The sequence below is a fragment of the Sphaeramia orbicularis genome, unplaced genomic scaffold (genome assembly GCF_902148855.1).
Source record: "Sphaeramia orbicularis unplaced genomic scaffold, fSphaOr1.1, whole genome shotgun sequence".
Taxonomy (NCBI): domain Eukaryota; kingdom Metazoa; phylum Chordata; class Actinopteri; order Kurtiformes; family Apogonidae; genus Sphaeramia; species Sphaeramia orbicularis.
This window is the reverse complement of record NW_021941461.1, coordinates 172,888-191,913: the sequence shown is the minus strand read 5'-3', so window position 1 is coordinate 191,913 and position 19,026 is coordinate 172,888. Positions and strand designations below refer to the sequence as shown.

At 45.1% G+C, this 19,026-nt stretch overlaps 2 protein-coding genes across 2 annotated transcripts in view; one reads left to right on the top strand and one right to left on the bottom strand.

The window, feature by feature from the left end:
• Positions 1–7,268, bottom strand: part of nmbr (neuromedin B receptor) — a 16,479-nt gene extending 9,211 nt beyond the window's left edge. The window contains exon 1 of the mRNA XM_030129508.1: positions 6,847–7,268. Within this exon, the coding sequence (XP_029985368.1) occupies positions 6,847–7,268 (422 nt within the window). The remainder of the gene's footprint in view (positions 1–6,846) is intronic.
• A 2,693-nt stretch (positions 7,269–9,961) lies between these two features.
• Positions 9,962–13,340, top strand: gje1a (gap junction protein epsilon 1a). The gene is made up of 4 exons (XM_030129499.1): positions 9,962–10,000; positions 10,322–10,504; positions 11,736–11,933; positions 12,807–13,340. Exons 1-4 carry the CDS (start codon positions 9,962–9,964, stop codon positions 13,002–13,004), a joined length of 618 nt encoding a protein of 205 aa, XP_029985359.1. The 3' UTR covers positions 13,005–13,340.
• Positions 13,341–19,026: the final 5,686 nt, after the last annotated feature.

Below are 19,026 nucleotides of genomic sequence, written 5' to 3'. Positions count from 1 at the left end.
GATGTGGACAGATGAGGACAGATGTGGACAGATGGAGGACAGATAAGGACAGATGAGAACAGATGAGGACAGATAGAGGACAGATGTGGACAGATGGAGGACAGATAAGGACAGATGAGGACAGATGAGGACAGATGAGAACAGATGGAGGACAGATGAGGACAGATGTGGACAGATGTGGACAGATGAGGACAAATGAGAACAGATGAGGACAGATGGAGGACAGATAAGGACAGATGAGAACAGATGAGGACAGATAGAGGACAGATGTGGACAGATGGAGGACAGATAAGGACAGATGAGAACAGATGTGGACAGATGAGGACAAATGAGAACAGATGAGGACAGATGGAGGACAGATAGTGGACAGATGAGGACAGATGGAGGACAGATAGTGGACAGATGAGGACAGATGGAGGACAGATAGTGGACAGATGAGGACAGATGGAGGACAGGGCTCGGCTGGATTCTAATTCTAATCAGTTCAACTCAGTCTATTAGTTTCATTGTAGTTTTAAAGCAGACTAAACGTCTGAATTATGCATCAAAGTGTTCAATAATGAATCTATGAAACCTGATGATACTGATTCTGTGGGACATTAAAGCCCAGAGCTGGGACCAGAACCCCCAGTACCCATGATGCACTGCACTGGGACAGATGTGTATTTGGGTTTAATTAACCCTTTATATCGCCTGTCGAGTCTGAGGAGGAGTCACATGACACTGTCTGTCCACGTCTGTCTGTCCAGGATGGATGGATGGATGACCATGTATGTGATGCAGCTCCGTTGCTGTCCTCTGTTGCTAGGAGACAGAGCAGGGGCTGATGGGTAAAAGGACAGTAGGTGAGTGTGTGTGTGTGTCATCTAAACAGTGGATGTTAGTGACAGACACTTTAGAACAGTTCGGACTGACAGGGATTCATGTCATAGAGTGGGTTTCAAAAGCTGAACTAGTTGAATTAATTTCATTAGTTGAATCGATTAAATTAGTTGTCCAGCCCACTGTCTGGCCCACTGTCCGGCCCACTGTCCAATCCACTGTCCGGCCCACTGTCTGGCCCACTGTCCGGCCCACTGTCCGGCCCACTGTCCAACCCACTGTCCGGCCCACTGTCTGGCCCACTGTCCAACCCACTGTCCGGCCCACTGTCCGGCCCACTGTCCAACCCACTGTCCGGCCCACTGTCCGGCCCACTGTCCGGCCCACTGTCCAACCCACTGTCCGGCCCACTGTCCGGCCCACTGTCCGGCCCACTGGGCCACAGCTGCTGTTGCTCTCTGCTCTTCCCACTCCCACCCCTCCCCCTCAGCCAAAGTCCCGCCCACTTCCACCCCCTTCTATTGACCAACAGAATGACCCCCATCTGATAAAAGATAAGGGCTGGATGGGAACTAGAACTGAAGGATCCAAAAACACCTGGAGGAACCAGAACCGAAGGATCCGCAGTTTGTTCTTCCATGAACGTGTGTTCAGACGCCACACAGCAGCGCTCCGATCAAACCACCTCAAATGTCACATGACGTCGACACCAGACGGAACCGACTCTTCAGCCACCGCCATCGACCCAGGATCCAGATGGAGATTCAGACGGAACGGCAACAAAGGCTTCGATTTGTCCTTTCAGCTCCGCGTCGCCAGCAGGAGTTTCCAACAAAAGCATGAATGAGGCGCCATCCGTGAGCGGTGGCGACGGTTTATTCAAGACGGCGGAGGGAGGTCGTACAGAACGCATGATGAAAAGGAAATGACGCCACAGGAGCAAAACCAATGAGGAAACCAAGATGCTAGGACATGTCAAAGATGAGCAACAGTCAACTGAAGGCAATGCCCCCATTTATGAAATAACATATTAATGCGAATATTAACACGAATATTAACACTTCATTTACTCCATTAACCTCATTTATTGCATTAACTTCATTAACCTCATTAACTTCATTAACCTCATTTATTCCATTAACTTCATTTACTTCGTTAACCTCATTAACTTCATTTACTTCATTAACCTCATTAACTTCATTAACCTCATTTACTTCATTAACCTCATTAACTTCCTTTACCTCATTAACTTCATTAACCTAATTTATTCCATTAACTTCATTAACCTCATTAACTTCATTAACCTCATTAACTTCATTTACCTCATTAACTTAATTAACTTCATTAACCTCATTTATTCCATTAACTTCATTTACTTCGTTAACCTCATTAACTTCATTAACCTCATTAACTTCATTTACTTCATTAACCTCATTTACTTCATTAACCTCATTAACTTCATTTACCTCATTTACTTCATTAACCTCATTAACTTCATTTACTTCATTAACCCTTAATAGGTAACCTGGGGTCCCAGCAGACCCCACGTTTTAAATTTTTTATGCTTTCATGCAGTAAAGGAGAATTTATTTGGAAAATAAAGCACAATTTTGTTATATTTTTTTCGTTTCATTGCTATCCTTTTATACTATAAGCAATAAAGTACCGTAGCTATGGGGGGCACCATGGTTACCTATTAAGGGTTAACCTCATTAACTTCATTAATCTCATTTATTTCAGTAACTTCATTAACCTCATTTACTTCATTAACTTCGTTTACTTCATTAACCTCATTTGTGTCATTAACTTCATTTACTTCATTAACCTCATTAACTTCATCAACCTCATTAACTTCATTAACCTCATTAACTTCATTAACCTCCTTAACTTCATTTACTTCATTAACCTCATTAACTTCAGTAACCTCCTTAACTTCATTAACTTCATTAACCTCCTTAACTTAATTTACTTCATTAACCTCATTAACTTCATCAACTTCATTAACCTCATTAACTTCATTTACTACATTAACTTCATTAACCTCCTTAACTTAATTTACTTCATTAACCTCATTAACTTCATTAACCTCATTAACTTCATCAACTTCATTAACTTCATTAACCTCATTAACTTAATTTACTTCATTAACTTAATTAACCTCATTAACTTCATCAACTTCATTAACCTCATTAACTTCATTTACTACATTAACTTCATTAACCTCCTTAACTTCATTTACTTCATTAACCTCATTAGTTTCATTAACTTCATTTATTTCATTAACCTCATTTACTTCATTAACCTCATTAACTTCATTTACTTCAATAACCTCATCAACTTCTTTTACTTCATTAACCTCATTTACTTCATTAACGTCCTTAACTTCATTTACTTCATTAACCTCATTAACCTCATTTGTTTCATTAACTTCATCTACTTCATTAACCTCATTAACTTCATTAACCTCATTAACTTCATTTACTTCATTAACCTCATCAACTTCAGTAACCTTCATAACGTCATTAACTTCATTAACCTCATTTACTTCATTAACCTCATTAACTTCATTGACTTCATTAACCTCATCAACTTCAGTAACCTTCATAACTTCATTTACTTCATTAACCTCATTAACTTCATTAACCTCCTTAACTTCATTTACTTCATTAACCTCATTAACTTCATTAACCTCATTAACTCATTAACGTCCTTAACTTCATTAACCTCATTTGTTTCATTAACTTCATTTACTTCATTAACCTCATTTACTTCATTAACCTCATTAACCTCATTTACTTCATTAACCTCCTTAACTTCATTTACTTCATTAACCTCATTAACCTCATTTGTTTCATTTACTTCATTTACTTCATTAACCTCATTTACTTCATTAACCTCATTAACTTCATTAACTTCATTAACCTCATCAACTTCTTTTACTTCATTAACCTCATTAACTTCATTTACTTCATTAACCTCATTTACTTCATTAACGTCCTTAACTTCATTTACTTCATTAACCTCATTTGTTTCATTAACTTCATTTACTTCATTAATCTCATTTACTTCATTAACCTCATTAACTTCATTAACCTCATTAACTTCATTAACCTCATTAACTTCATTTACTTCATTAACCTCATCAACTTCAGTAACCTTCATAACTTCATTAACCTCATTTACTTCATTAACCTCATTAACTTCATTTACTTCATTAACCTCATCAACTTCATTAACCTCCTTAACTTCATTTACTTCATTAACCTCATTAACTTCATTTACTTCATTAACCTCATTAACTTCAGTAACCTTCATAACTTCATTAACTTCATTAACCTCATTAACTTCATTAACCTTATTAACTTCATTTACTTCATTAACCTCATTAACTTCAGTAACCTCCTTAACTTCATTTACTTCATTCACCTCATTAACTTCATTAACCTCATTAACTTCATTAACCTCCTTAACTTCATTAACCTCATTAACTTCAGTAACCTCCTTAACTTCATTTACTTCATTAACCTCATTTGTTTCATTAACTTCATTAACCTCATTTACTTCATTAACCTCATTAACTTCAATAACATCATTAACTTCATTTACTTCACTAACCTCATTAACTTCATTAACCTCCTTAACTTAATTTACTTCATTAACCTCATTAACTTCATCAACTTCATTAACCTCATTAACTTCATTTACTACATTAACTTCATTAACCTCCTTAACTTAATTTACTTCATTAACCTCATTAACTTCATTAACCTCATTAACTTCATCAACTTCATTAACTTCATTAACCTCATTAACTTAATTTACTTCATTAACTTAATTAACCTCATTAACTTCATTAACTTCATCAACTTCATTAACCTCATTAACCTCCTTAACTTAATTTACTTCATTAACCTCATTAACTTCATCAACTTCATTAACCTCATTAACTTCATTTACTACATTAACTTCATTAACCTCCTTAACTTAATTTACTTCATTAACCTCATTAACTTCATTAACCTCATTAACTTCATCAACTTCATTAACTTCATTAACCTCATTAACTTAATTTACTTCATTAACTTAATTAACCTCATTAACTTCATTTACTTCATTAACTTCATCAACTTCATTAACCTCCTTAACTTAATTTACTTCATTAACCTCATTAACTTCATTAACCTCCTTAACTTAATTTACTTCATTAACCTCATTAACTTCATTAACCTCATGAGCCTTGGAGAAGAACATTTTCAGGGTTAGGACACACTGATGGGGTTTTATTGGACGTGTGTGTGTGTGTGTGTGTGTGTGTGTGCTCTTTCTCAGCCTGCTTGTCTTGTCCCTGTCCGTCCCTTGGGGACATCCTCTGTCACTTTGGTGTTTTGTCCTGAACTCGACCCCTCGGTGACATTTGCTGGTTTTCTGGACTGTGTTTGTCCTTTTACGTGGACTTTAGGGACACGTCTGACTGTGGACTTTAGGGACACACCTCCCTCCATCACTCCCTCTCTCCCTCCCTCCCTCCCTCCATTCGTTTGTCACTTTATATTTTTCAGTTTTAATTTTCATTGTGAGTCAATCATCATAAATTACATTAGCATAGAACGCTGTCCATACCCTCCTCCCCCTCCTCTTCCTCCCCCTCCTCTTCCTCCCCCTCCTCTTCCCCCTCCTCTTCCTCTTCCCCCTTCTCCTCCTCCTCCTCTTCCTCCTCCCCCTCTTCCCTCTCCTCTCCTCTCCCTCCTCCCCATCTCCTTTATCTGTTGTATGGACTGGACTCACTGAACCTATAAGTGGACCATCAGGTCCTTGAATGCACCACAGACTGATTCTCTGACAGATCTGACACAGACTATGTAGTGGAACCTCTTCTATTGTTTCTCTGACAGATCTGACACAGACTATGTAGTGGAACCTCTTCTATCTCTGTTTGCACTCATGGAGCCGGTGTCTTGAAACCACTCTGACACCACAAAATTCCCAAACGCCAGGTTCTTCATTCCAAAGGTTTACTGTTGAACTTATCAGAATACAAAAAAATACAACATCAACAATCCAGCTGTCCCTGGTCATAGTCTGTGGCGGTTGCTCACAAAAAACTGTGTCCAAACCTGACTGTCTCCTCAGGAGAAAAGGATCATGTGACTGACACTGAACCCTTCCACTGCACCAAGTGGTCTACTGAACCCCTGACCCCTAACCTGTATAATAATGAACATATGAAAGCACTTCTGATTCAGCAGGAGAAAAGGACTGAGACCCAGATCACATGGACCCACTATGAACCTGGTCTGTCAGGGTTTAGGGTTTTTATTTATGAGCCGCAGCACAAACACTGAGGACCAGACTGAGACTGAAGTGGACCCCTTAGAAGGAGACGGAGGACAAACAAACAAACAAACAAACAAACAAACAAACAAGTAAACAAACAAATAAATAAACAAACAAACTAATTAAAAAAATAGATGAATATATGCATAAATCAGTGTCTGTGTTTGAGTGAATAATAATAATAATAATAATAATAATAATAATAATAATAATAATAATAATAATCTGGATAAAGTCACTTCATCCAGATTTAACTCCAGCACACACGTCAAAAGAGTTAAATGGTTTAATGATGGACCAGTCCAGATCCCCCTCACCCCTCAGACCCCATCCCCGTTCAGACCCCCATCCTGTTCAGACCCCTATCACCACCCAGACGCCCCTCACCCCCCAAACCCCCATCCCCGCTCAGACCCCCCTCACCCATCAGACCCCCTCTCGCCCCCCAGACCCCCATCCCGCTCAGACCCCTCACCCCCCACACCCTCATCCCCGTTCAGACCCCCGTCACCACCCAGACCCCCATCACCACCCAGACCCCCATCCCGTTCAGACCCCCATCACCACCCAGACCCCCATCCCGTTCAGACCCCCATCACCACCCAGACCTCCATCCCGTTCAGACCCCCATCACCCCCCAGACCTCCATCCCGTTCAGACGCCCCCCCCCCCCCTCCAACCCGGTCCTACCTGTCCGCGCTCAGCGCCGTGAGCGTGAACACAGACACGCCGACCGAGGTGAGCTGGATGACGGGGATGAGTTTACACGCCGCGTCGCCGAACACCCACTCCTCGGAGAAGTACCGGAAGGCGTCCACGGGCACGCACGTGACCAGCAGCAGCAGGTCTCCCGCCGCCAGGCTGGAGATGAAGATGTTGGGGACGCTGCGCATGGCGCTGTTGGTGATGAAGATCCGGACCAGGGTGATGTTCCCCAGCAGCCCCACGGAGATGATCAGCAGGTACGCGGAGGTCATGACGCACCGCACCGCCACGTGCACCGACTCCGCGCCCTCAGACGTCCACGAGGGCTCCTCCGTGGAGTTGGGGTTCAGGGGGTCCGCCTCCCCGGTGCGAGCCGGGAACACGTCCGGTATAAAGTCATCCTCCATCACCGAGAAAATCCACGGAGCAAGTGTCACGGAGAGGAGAGGAGAGGAGAGGAGAGAAAGGAGAGGAGCAGCGGGACGGTCCACGCGCAAAGACAGAGAGAGAGGAGTAGAAGGAGGAACCCACGGAGAGGGAGGAGTAAAGTTGAGGGGGGGAGGAGGAGCGGGCGCGCTGAGGAGGAGGAGGGGGAGAAGACTGAAAATGAGGAGGAGACTGAGGAAGAGAAGGAGGAGACTGGGGGGGGGGCGGCTGAGGAGGAAGAGACTGGGGGGGGGGGCTGAGGAGGAGGAGACTGGGGGGGGCTGGGGGGACTGAGGAGGAGACTGGGGGGGGGCTGGGGGGGGGGGGGCTGAGGAGGAGGAGGGGGGAGGAGGAGGAGACTGAAAATGAGGAGGAGATTGAGGAGGAGAAGGAAGAGACTTGGGGGGGCACTGAGGAGGAGGAGGAGACTCACAAGGAGAAGCGGAAGGAGGAGGAGGAGGACGAGATTGAGAAGAAGGAGGAGACTGAGGAGGAGGAGAAGGAGGAGGGGGAGGAGACTGAAAATGAGGAGGAGACTGAGGACAGGGAGGAGACTAAGGGGGAGGAGACTGAGTAGAAGGAGGAGGAGTCTGAGGAGGAGGGGGAGGAGACTGAAAATGAGGAGGAGACTGAGGACAGGGAGGAGACTAAGGGGGAGGAGACTGAGTAGAAGGAGGAGGAGTGTCCACTATAAAAAAGTATGTCCACTCTACAAAATGTGTGTCCGTTAGAAAAATAGTGGACATCTATTTATAGATGTTTATTTATTGAAGAAGAGGGCTGTTTTTAGTCCCTTTTTAGTCCTGGTTCCGGTGGTTTTTAGTCCTGGTTCAGGTACTTTTTAGTCCCTTTTTAGTCCTGGTTCTGCTGGTTTTTAGTCCCTTTTTAGTCCTGGTTCTGCTGGTTTTTAGTCCCTTTTTAGTCCTAGTTCTGCTGGTTTTTAGTCCCTTTTTAGTCCTGGTTCTGCTGGTTTTTAGTTCCTTTTTAGTCCTGGTTTAGGTGATTTATTAGTCCGTTTTTAGTCCTGGTTTCAGTGGTTTTTAATCCCTTTCTAGTCCTGTTCCGGTGTTTTTTAGTCCGTTTTTAGTCCTGGTTTCGGTGGTTTTTAGTCCTTTTTTAGTCCCGGTTTCAGGGGTTTGACAGACTGGACAGTGTCGGAGTTCTGTCAAAGTCAACGTCTGGGACTGATGCCTTGGTTTCTTCCATTTGTTTTGGAGGCCAAGGCCGGAAGTGCCACCCCTAACCCTGGATCATTTCCTTTGTTGCCCAGCTCATGCCTTTGTTGCCTCAGCCGTTGCCTTTGTTGCCTCCCTTTGTTTTGGACACGGAGGCCGGAAGCACCCACCCTACCCCTGGGTCATTGCCTTTTTTGCCTCAGCCATTGCCTTTGTTGCCCAGTTTTTGCTTCTGTTTATTTTGGAGATGGAGGCCGGAAGCGCCCACCCTACCCCTGGGTCATTGCCTTTGTTGCCTCAGCCGTTGCCTTTGTTGCCTCCGATTGTTTTGGACGCGGAGGCCGGAAGCACCCACCCTACCCCTGGGTCATTGCCTTTGTTGCCTCAGCCATTGCCTTTGTTGCCCAGTTTTTGCCTCTGTTTGTTTTGGAGGAGGAGGCCGGAAGCGCCCACGCTACCCCTGGGTCATTGCGTTTGTTGCCTCAGCCATTGCCTTTGTAGCCTAGCTGTTGCCTCTGTTTGTTTTGGAGGCAGAGGGCGGAAGCGCCCACCCTACCCCAGGGTCATTGCTTTTGTTGCCTCAGCCGTTGCCTTTGTTGCCTCCGTTTATTTTGGAGGCGGAGGCCGGAAGTGCCCACCCTACCCCTGGGTCATTGCCTTTGTTGCCTGAGGCGTTGCCTTTGTTGCCTCTGTTTGTTTTGGAGGCGGAGGCCGGAAGCGCTCACCCTACCCCTGGGTAAATCCGGGTAAATCCGTGTGACTTGACTGTGGTCTGAGTTGCGCTTGCTCGTCCTCTGGCATGAGTTTGGGATCAGTGAGTGGAGAAACGAGGGGGAATGAACAACACGCCGCCAGGATTACGGTTGGTGTGTGGACTTCCATTTCCTTTCAGTTTGTCCAGTTTAGTTCGCTGTTTTTGGGGTTGGTGCGGTTGTGTGTGTGGGTGCTGGGGTGGGGGGTGGGGGGTCTACCTAAACCTGGACCTGTAAACCTGTATTTGGTCCAGGGTACAGGATCCGGTTGAAATACTGTCAGTTCATCGGACACAGTGACAGGTTGGTGACAGTTGAAGTTGCCAGAGCGGACGAGGCGTAAATGAGTGAGAGTTGAAAGTGCAGAGACAGTGGAAGGAACGGCCACCAGGTTGACGTTAGCGGCGGCGGCGGTTAGCTAACCAGGTGCATTGTATTTGGTGGATGTTTGCCATCTGTGCGTGTGCATTGTGTGGACAGGAGGTGCTTTTTTCGCTGACATGGTTCTATAGGGATTAGAACGCAGGCCCACATGCCCTTGGGCCCATTGTTGGCCCCTCGGCCTCTGTCCTGCTTTTTCTACTGAGTGGCTCCATTGATGGAGGGATAAAGGCCAAACAAAATGTGCGTTGACACGGGCTTTCTGCAGAGGCGGAGGCTCAGCAACCGGTGCTACTGGGTCAGAGTTGGCCTTTAACTGGTGCTAGCAGCGACGCCGGCCATGACGGGGATGTCCACGCCAAAACCATGTCTCTGAACTACATCAAAAACTTCTATGAGGGATGTGTGAGTACTGCAGGGCATTGAACCGTCACCTCTGTGCCCCGTATTCCACCCAAACTCGTCTATCTGATGGTTTTTGAAACGCGTGATCCCTCTGCTTTTGCGGAGCGGTGACACATTTCTGCGCTAAAAGGCTGTTGTCTCAGTGTTTTCGTGGTAAACCTCCGTCACAGTCAGTGTCGGCGACCATAACCCTGACAGGACGTGGACACGATCCCTTCGCCGGTTCGGTTGTAGCGTCACAGCGTTGATCTTTGTGTGTTTTTTTGCGTTGTGGATGCATCATATGTGCGATTGTGTGTGTTTGCTGTGCTTGTGTTGCAGCTCAGGCCTCCGACGGTCATCGGACAGTTCCACACCTTGTTCTTCGGCTCGGTGCGGATGTTCTTTCTGGGCGTTCTGGGCTTCGCCGTTTACGGGAACGAGGCGCTGCACTTCAGCTGTGACCCTGACCGCCGAGAACTCAACCTGTACTGTTACAACCAGTTCAGACCCATAACGCCACAGGTAGGACCCCACACGAACACACCCGAACCCCAACCCAATTTAAAGGGCAACACATGAAAATATAAGTCTAGCGGGGGGCAGTAGAGAACCACAGAACTGCTGCAACATGAAATCAATGAGTTTTAGACAGGAAACACATGTGAATTCAGTCAAAATAACACAGTGCGTGTCAGCTGATAATTTAAATTATAGCTCTGTTAGCTTAGCTTTCTTAGCTTAGCTCTGTCTTTAGACTAAACCAGCCACAGTAAAACCACTAATCCCCTTTGTTAGCTTAGTTCTGTTAGCTTAGCTCTGTATTTGGACTAAAGCAGCCACAGTAAAATCAATAATCCCCTCTGTTAGCTTAGCTCTGTTAGCTTAGCTCTGTCTTTGGGCTAAAATAGCCACAGTAAAACCACTAATCCCCTCTGTTAGCTTAGCTCTGTTAGCTTAGCTCTGTCTTTGGGCTAAAATAGCCACAGTAAAACCACTAATCCCCTCTGTTAGCTTAGCTCTGTTAGCTTAGCTCTGTCTTTGGACTAAAACAGCCACAGTTAAACCACTCATCTCTTCTGTTAGCTTACCTCTGTTAGCTTAGCTTTGTAACCCTAACCCCTAACCCTAACTTTCACTATCTGCTACTGAACTGATGCTAACTGTAAAACACAGAAAACAGCCGATGGAACATAGAACTGTGTTAAATAGAACCGGTCTAAATGGACATGGTGGTCTATTGGACAGATTGGACTGCTCCACTAATGTGTGTCTGTTATTTTACCAAATCACTTAGTTAGCCTTTAGTATTAGCACGTGTGACCTGTCTGTGTCCTGCAGCTCCTCCCCTTTTGTCCTAATATGGTCACTTCTGGCTCCAAACTCCTGGGTTTAGTGGGCGGAGGGACCGTGCCCCCCCCCCCCCCCAGTGTCTGTCTGACAGCCTCATGTCTCCGGTCCTGAACCTAAAGGACCCTCTGAACGTCCAACAGGTGGATCAGTCCCTTTAAAGCTCCTCAAATGTGTCAGAACATCTGTACACCCAAAGGTTCTCTGAATCCCGTTGATCTTCCAGAGGATTGTGGGTAACAGACATGCAGTGTGTGTCCAGTCTGTCCATCTGATGGACCTTCTGCTTTGAAGTGGTCCACCTATGGCATGGACCAGTGGAAGCTCACTGTGGACAGGTGTCTTCATTCACTGACTGTTGTCCCTTCCATGTCCGTCCATGTGCTCATCCCTCCTCCGTCCACAGGTGTTCTGGGCGCTCCAGCTGGTGACGGTGCTGGTTCCGGGGGCCGTGTTCCACCTGTACGCCGCCTGTAAGAACATCGACCAGGAGGAGATCCTGGAGCGTCCGCTCTACACCGTCTTCTACATCATCTCTGTTCTCCTGAGGATCATCCTGGAGGTCATCGCCTTCTGGCTGCAGAGCCACCTGTTCGGCTTCCAGGTCCGTAACCCCGACCCAGGTCCGTAACCCTGACCCAGGTCTGCAACCCTGACCCACGTCCACAACCCTGACCCAGGTCCATAACCCTGACCCAGGTCCGCAACCCTGACCCACGTCCACAACCCTGACCCAGGTCCACAACCCTGAACCTGACCCAGGTCTGTAACCTTGATCCTGACCCAGGTCCGTAACCCTGACCCAGGGTTGCAACCCTGACCCTGACCCAGGTCTGTAACCTTGATCCTGACCCAGGTCCGCAACCCTGACACAGGTCCCTAACCCTGACCCTGATCTAGGTCTGTAACCCTGAGTCAGGTCCATAACCCTGACCCAGGTCCGTAACCCTGACCCAGGTCTGCAACCCTGACCCTGACCCAGGTCCGTAACCCTGACCCAGGTCTGCAACCCTGACCCAGGTCTGCAACCCTGACCCTGACACAGGTCCCTAACCCTGACCCTGATCTAGGTCTGTAACCCTGACTCAGGTCGGCAACCCTGACCCAGGTCCCTAACCCTGACCCAGGTCCATAACTCTGACCCTGACCCGGGTCTCTGTCCCTCTTTGGTTTCCAGGTCTTCAGATCACCACATGGTGGTCGATCATTGATGTGATTATCGGAGGTTTGTTTTGGTGGATTTTCACACATTTCCTTTCAGAAGATTTACTCTTATATGTGGATTTTATAAACCTGGTCTGCCTTAAATCCTACTAAAAAACCAGAAAATAATAAATGAAGTTGAATGTGATGAAGTCATGGGGTTTCTGAACCACATGAAGATGTTGTGATTGATGTTGATTGATGTTTATGATTGATCAGATGTGACCAATCTGACACTGACCTCCTGCTTTTGGCCCCGCCCCCTCCCTCCCAGGTCCACCCCCTGTACATGTGCGACGCCAGCGCGTTGGAGAAGGCGTTCAACGTCACCAAGTGTATGGTCCCCGAACACTTTGAGAAGACCATCTTCCTGAGCGCCATGTACACCTTCACCGTCATCACCATCCTGCTGTGCATCGCCGAGATCTTCGAGATCCTCTGCAGACGCCTGGGTTACCTCAGCAACCAATGACCGGGCGCCGCACGCACACCAACACCGCAACGCACACACACGTCTACATTTGTACACGGATTCTGACAGGTTTTATTGGCTCTCGGTTAACCGCCACCGCCGTCGGACTCTGGCAGCTAACGAGAGGGCGGGACATCAACTGAGGGGGTTGAACCGAGAGATCTGAGCATGTGCAGTAGAGTCATGGCTGGCAAGTCTGACATATTGTCCAGGTGTTTTTGGCATAAACCGTTGAGTGAATCCCCCTGGATATGTTCCAGATACCAGGGGGTCCGGACTGGTCTGGGACGGACAACATCCTCCTGTCACTGCGAACCGCTGGAGGACAAGGACGAGAGTGAGGACGAGAGCGAGGACGAGGGCAAGGATGAGGGTGAGGACGAGGGTCAGGGTGAGAGCGAGGACGAGGGTGAGGACGAGGGTGAGGACGAGGGTCAGGGTGAGAGCGAGGACGAGGGTGAGGACGAGGGTGAGAGTGAGGACGAGGGTGAGGACGAGGGTGAGGACGAGGGTGAGGATGAGGGTGAGGGTGAGAGCGAGGACGAGGGTGAGGACGAGGGTGAGGGTGAGGACGAGGGTGAGGACGAGGGTGAGGGTGAGGACGAGGGTGAGGACGAGGGTGAGGACGAGGGTGAGGACGAGGGTGAGGGTGACAGCGAGGACGAGGCTGAGGACGAGGGTGAGGAGCCGTTTGTGCTTCCTGTTGGACTCCTGTCTTCATGGTGCTACTGAAAACTGAGTTTTAGTTCAAATCCAACACGTTGCAGGAGAACTCAATGGAAGCATTAGCATTAGCATTAGCACACCGACCTCCGTGGTCCAGGACTGGGTGGAGTCTGTGGAGAAGCTGCAGGTCTGAGCCACCAGGATGCTCTGACGCCTTCACACTCCACCTTCAGCTGTTTCTCACATCACACACCACGTCGCGCCGATCCGTCATCCGGTCGCCACGGGCAACGCAGGTGGCACCTCCATGTGTGACCGCCGCCACCTCCATGTGTCCGTCATGTCCTCCAGCCCGTGGTAACCTTTACCTCCAAGAGCAAACTGGACCTACAGAGTGGACACATGTCCAGTTGTGTTGGTGTTGGTCCAGTTCAGTCCAACAGATCAGGGGGCGGAGTTTGGTCCAGTTCAGTCCAACAGATCAGGGGGTGGAGTTTGATCCAGTTCAGTCCAACAGACCAGGGGGCGGAGTTTGTGCTGGACTGAACCTCTGGACTGGACTGAGTCCATGTCCGGTGTTCTACATCCTTCTTACCCAGAGGACCTGGTGTCCTTGTCCACGCTGTGTCTGTTCCATCTGTTGAAACATTACCTCTCATGTGTTCTTTCTTTTCTTTTCTTTTTTTTGAATCAGACATCCATCCATCTTTTGTTATGAAGTCTGTTTATCATCTCAGGTACAAAACTGTCAAACCAGACCAAAGTGGATCAAACCCTTATTCACGTCCTGCTAAACCTGTCAGTGGGGTCGACCTGGGTCAAAGGTCAAAGGTCAGTGTGTGGGGTTTAACGGGGTCTGGAACAGGTACGGGACTCCTGTGGTCTGGGTTCATTCTGGGTTCTGTTGGTTTGAAGTTCGACCTCTGCATCTGTATGAGTAGGAGGGTTAAAAAAAAAGAACAACCAATGAAAACAGCAGGAAATGAAGATGGATGAAAGGGTTAGGAACAGGGTTAGGGTTCGGAACAGGGTTAGTTTCAGTCCCATTCTGGATCGGTTCTTGGATGTCAGGGTCATTTGGAAAAAACCCCTGGATCTACAACATTTGTACCGAAAGTGTGATTATGTTTGGTTTCTGAGAATGATCATCGTGGTCTGTTTGTAGATTTGAACCATTTAGTCTGTGATGTCGACACCTTCACAGCGATGACAGAAAAGAGGCAGATTTGAACCAATGGCTCCTGTCTGTCCAGCTGATCCTGTTTATTCTGCTGCTGTTTTGTCTTGAGATGATTGATTAAATAATGATCGACAGTTGTCTGCCTTTGATTTTGGAATCATTTACGGACTTTGAAGTGACAGTCAGATTACAGATCATATTATAGAACATATTACAGATCAGATTACAGATCAGATTATAGAACAGATTACGGATTAGATTGCAGATCAGATTATAGATCATATTATAGATCAGATTACAAATTAGATTACAGGTCAGATTACAGATCATATTATAGTTCAGATTAAAGATCAGATTATTGGTCAGATTACAGATCAGATTACAGATCAGATTAGAGATCAGATTATAGATTAGATTACAGATCATATTATAGATCAGATTACATATTAGATTACAGGTCAGATTATAGATCCAATTACAGATCAGATTATAGTTCAGATTAAAGATCATATTATAGGTCAGATTACAGATCAGATTATTGATCAGATTATAGATCAGATTACAGATCATATTATAGATCATATTACAGATTAGATTACAGGTCAGATTACAGATCATATTATAGTTCAGATTAAAGATCAGATTACAGATTAAATTAGAGGTCAGAGTACAGATCAGATTATAGATCAGATTATAGAATAGATTATAGATCAGATTATAGATCAGATTACATATTAGATTACAGGTCATATTACAGATCCAATTACAGATCAGATTAAAAATCAGATTATAGGTCAGATTACAGATCAGATTAGAGGCCAGATTACAGATCAGATTATAGTTCAGATTAAAGATCAGATTATAGGTCAGATTACGGATCAGATTATTGATCAGATTAGAGGTCAGATTACAGATCAGATTACAGATCAGATTATAGTTCAGATTAAAGATCAGATTATAGGTCAGATTACGGATCAGATTATTGATCAGATTAGAGGTCAGATTACAGATCAGATTATAGATCAGATTATAGTTCAGATTAAAGAACATATTATAGGTCAGATTACGGATCAGATTATTGATCAGATTATAGATCAGATTACAGATCAGATTAGAGGTCACATTACAGATCAGATTATAGTCTGTTTATGGTTTATTGTTTATTGTCTGTTTATTGAAGAAGACAGACTAGAGGAAATGGAGCCACAACACTCCACCATGGGGGGGGGGGGGGTCCTCAGAGTTAATCCATCATCATACACTAGCGACACCATTAATAATAAAGAACAACAGACTGTGTGACGTAAGAATTCCAATACACAACAGGCCAATCAGTGAATAAATACATAAATAAACAAATAAATAAAAGTTTTCTTAGAAAATAATTATATACGACAAATGTAAATAATAATTTCAATCATATAAAAAGTTGAAATAATGAAAAAAGCGTCATTAACTTTTACAGTCATTTCTTAATGTTTAGGGACAACTGTCTTCAAATGCAAACATTAACCAAATTACAAATAAAATATAAACTAGAACTGCAAGCAGTTATGAACGGGGGCCAAGCCTCCCCGCCCACTCGGACCCCAGGCCCCACAGAGCCCACGGAAGTCGTCCCCGAAGGACGTGGGTCTGGGGCTGAGCTGGTGGAGGCTGGGCCCCGTTCATAAGGGTTTACAGTTGGAGTTAGTATTCCACCGTCTGAGCCGCTGTATTCACTGGAATGGGACAAATGCACCAGTAGAGTGGAAGGAGGAATGTGTGGGACTGGGATTAGTTGGAATAGATTACACTCACGTTGACCAATCATTACTAAACTTGACAGCTGGTCTCAGGAGTGACCCCACATCATACTCAACAAATTACATAGAAATCTGTAAAGGAGTTTCAGAGAAAAAAAAATCACATATTTGCAGCACCTATTAGAGGCTAACATTCATCAAATTCAGCTCATACCCTCAAAGACAGATGAGAACCAAAGATCTAAGATCTGGTGTTGATAGCATTTATTTTGACCGAGATATGTAATAGTTAACATTTTTTTAGCTAGCTAAAGAAATGTATTCATTTATAATTGTCGCATGTTTCGACTGAACGAAATTCTTTTGATAACTTAGTAACATGTCTATGAGAAGAGCGTAAATGCCAAGATTCACACAGATCAGATAAAATCCCAAGTAGGAGTTTCAAAAATAGGTTTTCCAGTTTTCGCAGTTTTGCCGGAAAAAAAGTCATCCCACAAATCTGCCTGACCATGCCTACATGATTCAACCCTATTCAGGAAATCTGAGGATATGAGGTTTTTTCATATGTGACATACAGTGTGGGAGTTATAGACCAAAATGCATTGTCTTTGGTTCTATGGCCCCCTGCTGGTGGACATACATAATTGTTTGCGTCTCAGTTCCGTGCAGGGGTCTGGACCAACCCTCCAAATGTCAGCGCTCTACCATGTACGCTTTAGGCTGCAGGAACAGTTGGAGCCGGATTCCCTGCATTCACTGGAATGGGACCAATGCATTAGGAATGCAAAAGGAGGAATGTGTGGGACTGGGATTTGTTGTAATAAATTACACCAACGTTGACCAATCATTACCAAACTTTACAGCTGGTCTCAGGAATGACCCCACATCATACTCACCAAATTTTGTGTGAATCGGACCAACTTTTTTGTGACTTGATATTTCTCTGTTTATAGCGCCCCCTATTTTCTGAGTTGTACCAAATTTGGCACAGAGCCTCTGGTTGATCTCTAAAACAAGTAACTAAAGTTTGATGTGGATAGCATTTATTTTGAGAAAGATATGCAACAATATGTGTTTTTTAGCTAGCAAAAAAATTTGTTCGTTTATAACAAGCACATTTTTTACAGCAGCAAGCTGATTGTGATAACTTTAGATCAGAAGCCTCTGGAGATTGTATGTGCAAAGTTTGAAGCCAATGGGGCTTAAACCCTAGTAGGAGTTCGAAAAAGTATGTTTTCAATATCTAGTGACTTAGAAAGAAAAATATGCAGTGGAAGTGGGCGTGGCCTATGTCAAACGACTCAACTCTATCCAAGGAATACATAGATGTAAAGTTTATGAATGTGTCATTTAAAATTTGGAAGTTATAGGAAAAAACGCGTTTTTGTCCGTTATAGCGCCACCTAGTGGAGTACATCCACAGTTTTTGCTCTGGTAGATCTGTGTCCTATTCTATAGGGTCCATAGAAATTTCACAGCCCTCAGCAGAACAGTTCAGCTGTAGGAAATGTTTGTTGTTTAACTTGTAATAAGCCACGCCCACATTGTTCAGCCACACCCACTTTCAAGATATGGCCTCAGGACGGGCCCTCAATCATACCCACCAAATTTTGTAGAAATCGGTGTAGCCGTTTAGGAGATATAAATTTTTAATATTGGCAGCGCCCCCTAGTGGCCAACATTCACCAAATTCGGCTTATACCCTCAGAGTCACATGTGAACCAAGGATCTAAGATCTGGTGTTGATAGCTTTTACTTGGACCGAGATATGTAAGAGTTAGCATTTTTTCAGCTAGCTACAGAAATTTGTTCGTTAATTATTTGCGTATTTTTCAACCAAACAAAATTCTTGTAATAACTTTGGATCAGGTCCATGAGAAGAGTGTATGTGCCAAAATTCACGCAGATCGGAAAAAGTCCCAAGTCGGAGTTCGAAAAAGTAGGTTTTCCAGTTTTCGCGATTTTACGGGGAAAAAAAGTCATGGCGGAAATGGGCGTGGCCTAGCTCACGTGATTTAGTACTATTCAGGGAATCCGACGATATAAGGTTTTTGAATGTGCGACATATGGTGTGGGAGTTATAGACCAAAACGCGTTATCTTTGATTATAGCGCCCCCTACTGGTGAATATATGCGCATTTTTGCGTCTGAGGTCCCTGCAGGGGTCTGGACCAACCCTCCAAACTGCACCGCCGTACCATGTACGGTTTAGGCTGCAGTAACAGTTTTATCAACGGAAGAATAAAAATAATGATGATGAATAATAATAATAATAATAAAAATCCGTACAAAAACAATAGGGTTCCACAGCACCGCTGGAACTGTGGAACGCGTATGCTGGCATACGCGTCCCCCAGTCCCCGCGGGCTTGGCCCCCTAAATACAAGGCCGTCTGAAAGGCTGATCCATGACGTCATATGTCCCACGC

Excerpts from the sequence above, each read along its gene's own strand:
- gje1a (XM_030129499.1), top strand. The coding sequence starts at position 9,962 with ATGTCTCTGAACTACATCAAAAACTTCTATGAGGGATGT. Across the intron at positions 10,001-10,321 it reads AAAACTTCTATGAGGGATGT|CTCAGGCCTCCGACGGTCAT; the intron begins GTGAGTACTGCA and ends CTTGTGTTGCAG. Across the intron at positions 11,934-12,806 it reads GCCACCTGTTCGGCTTCCAG|GTCCACCCCCTGTACATGTG; the intron begins GTCCGTAACCCC and ends CCTCCCTCCCAG.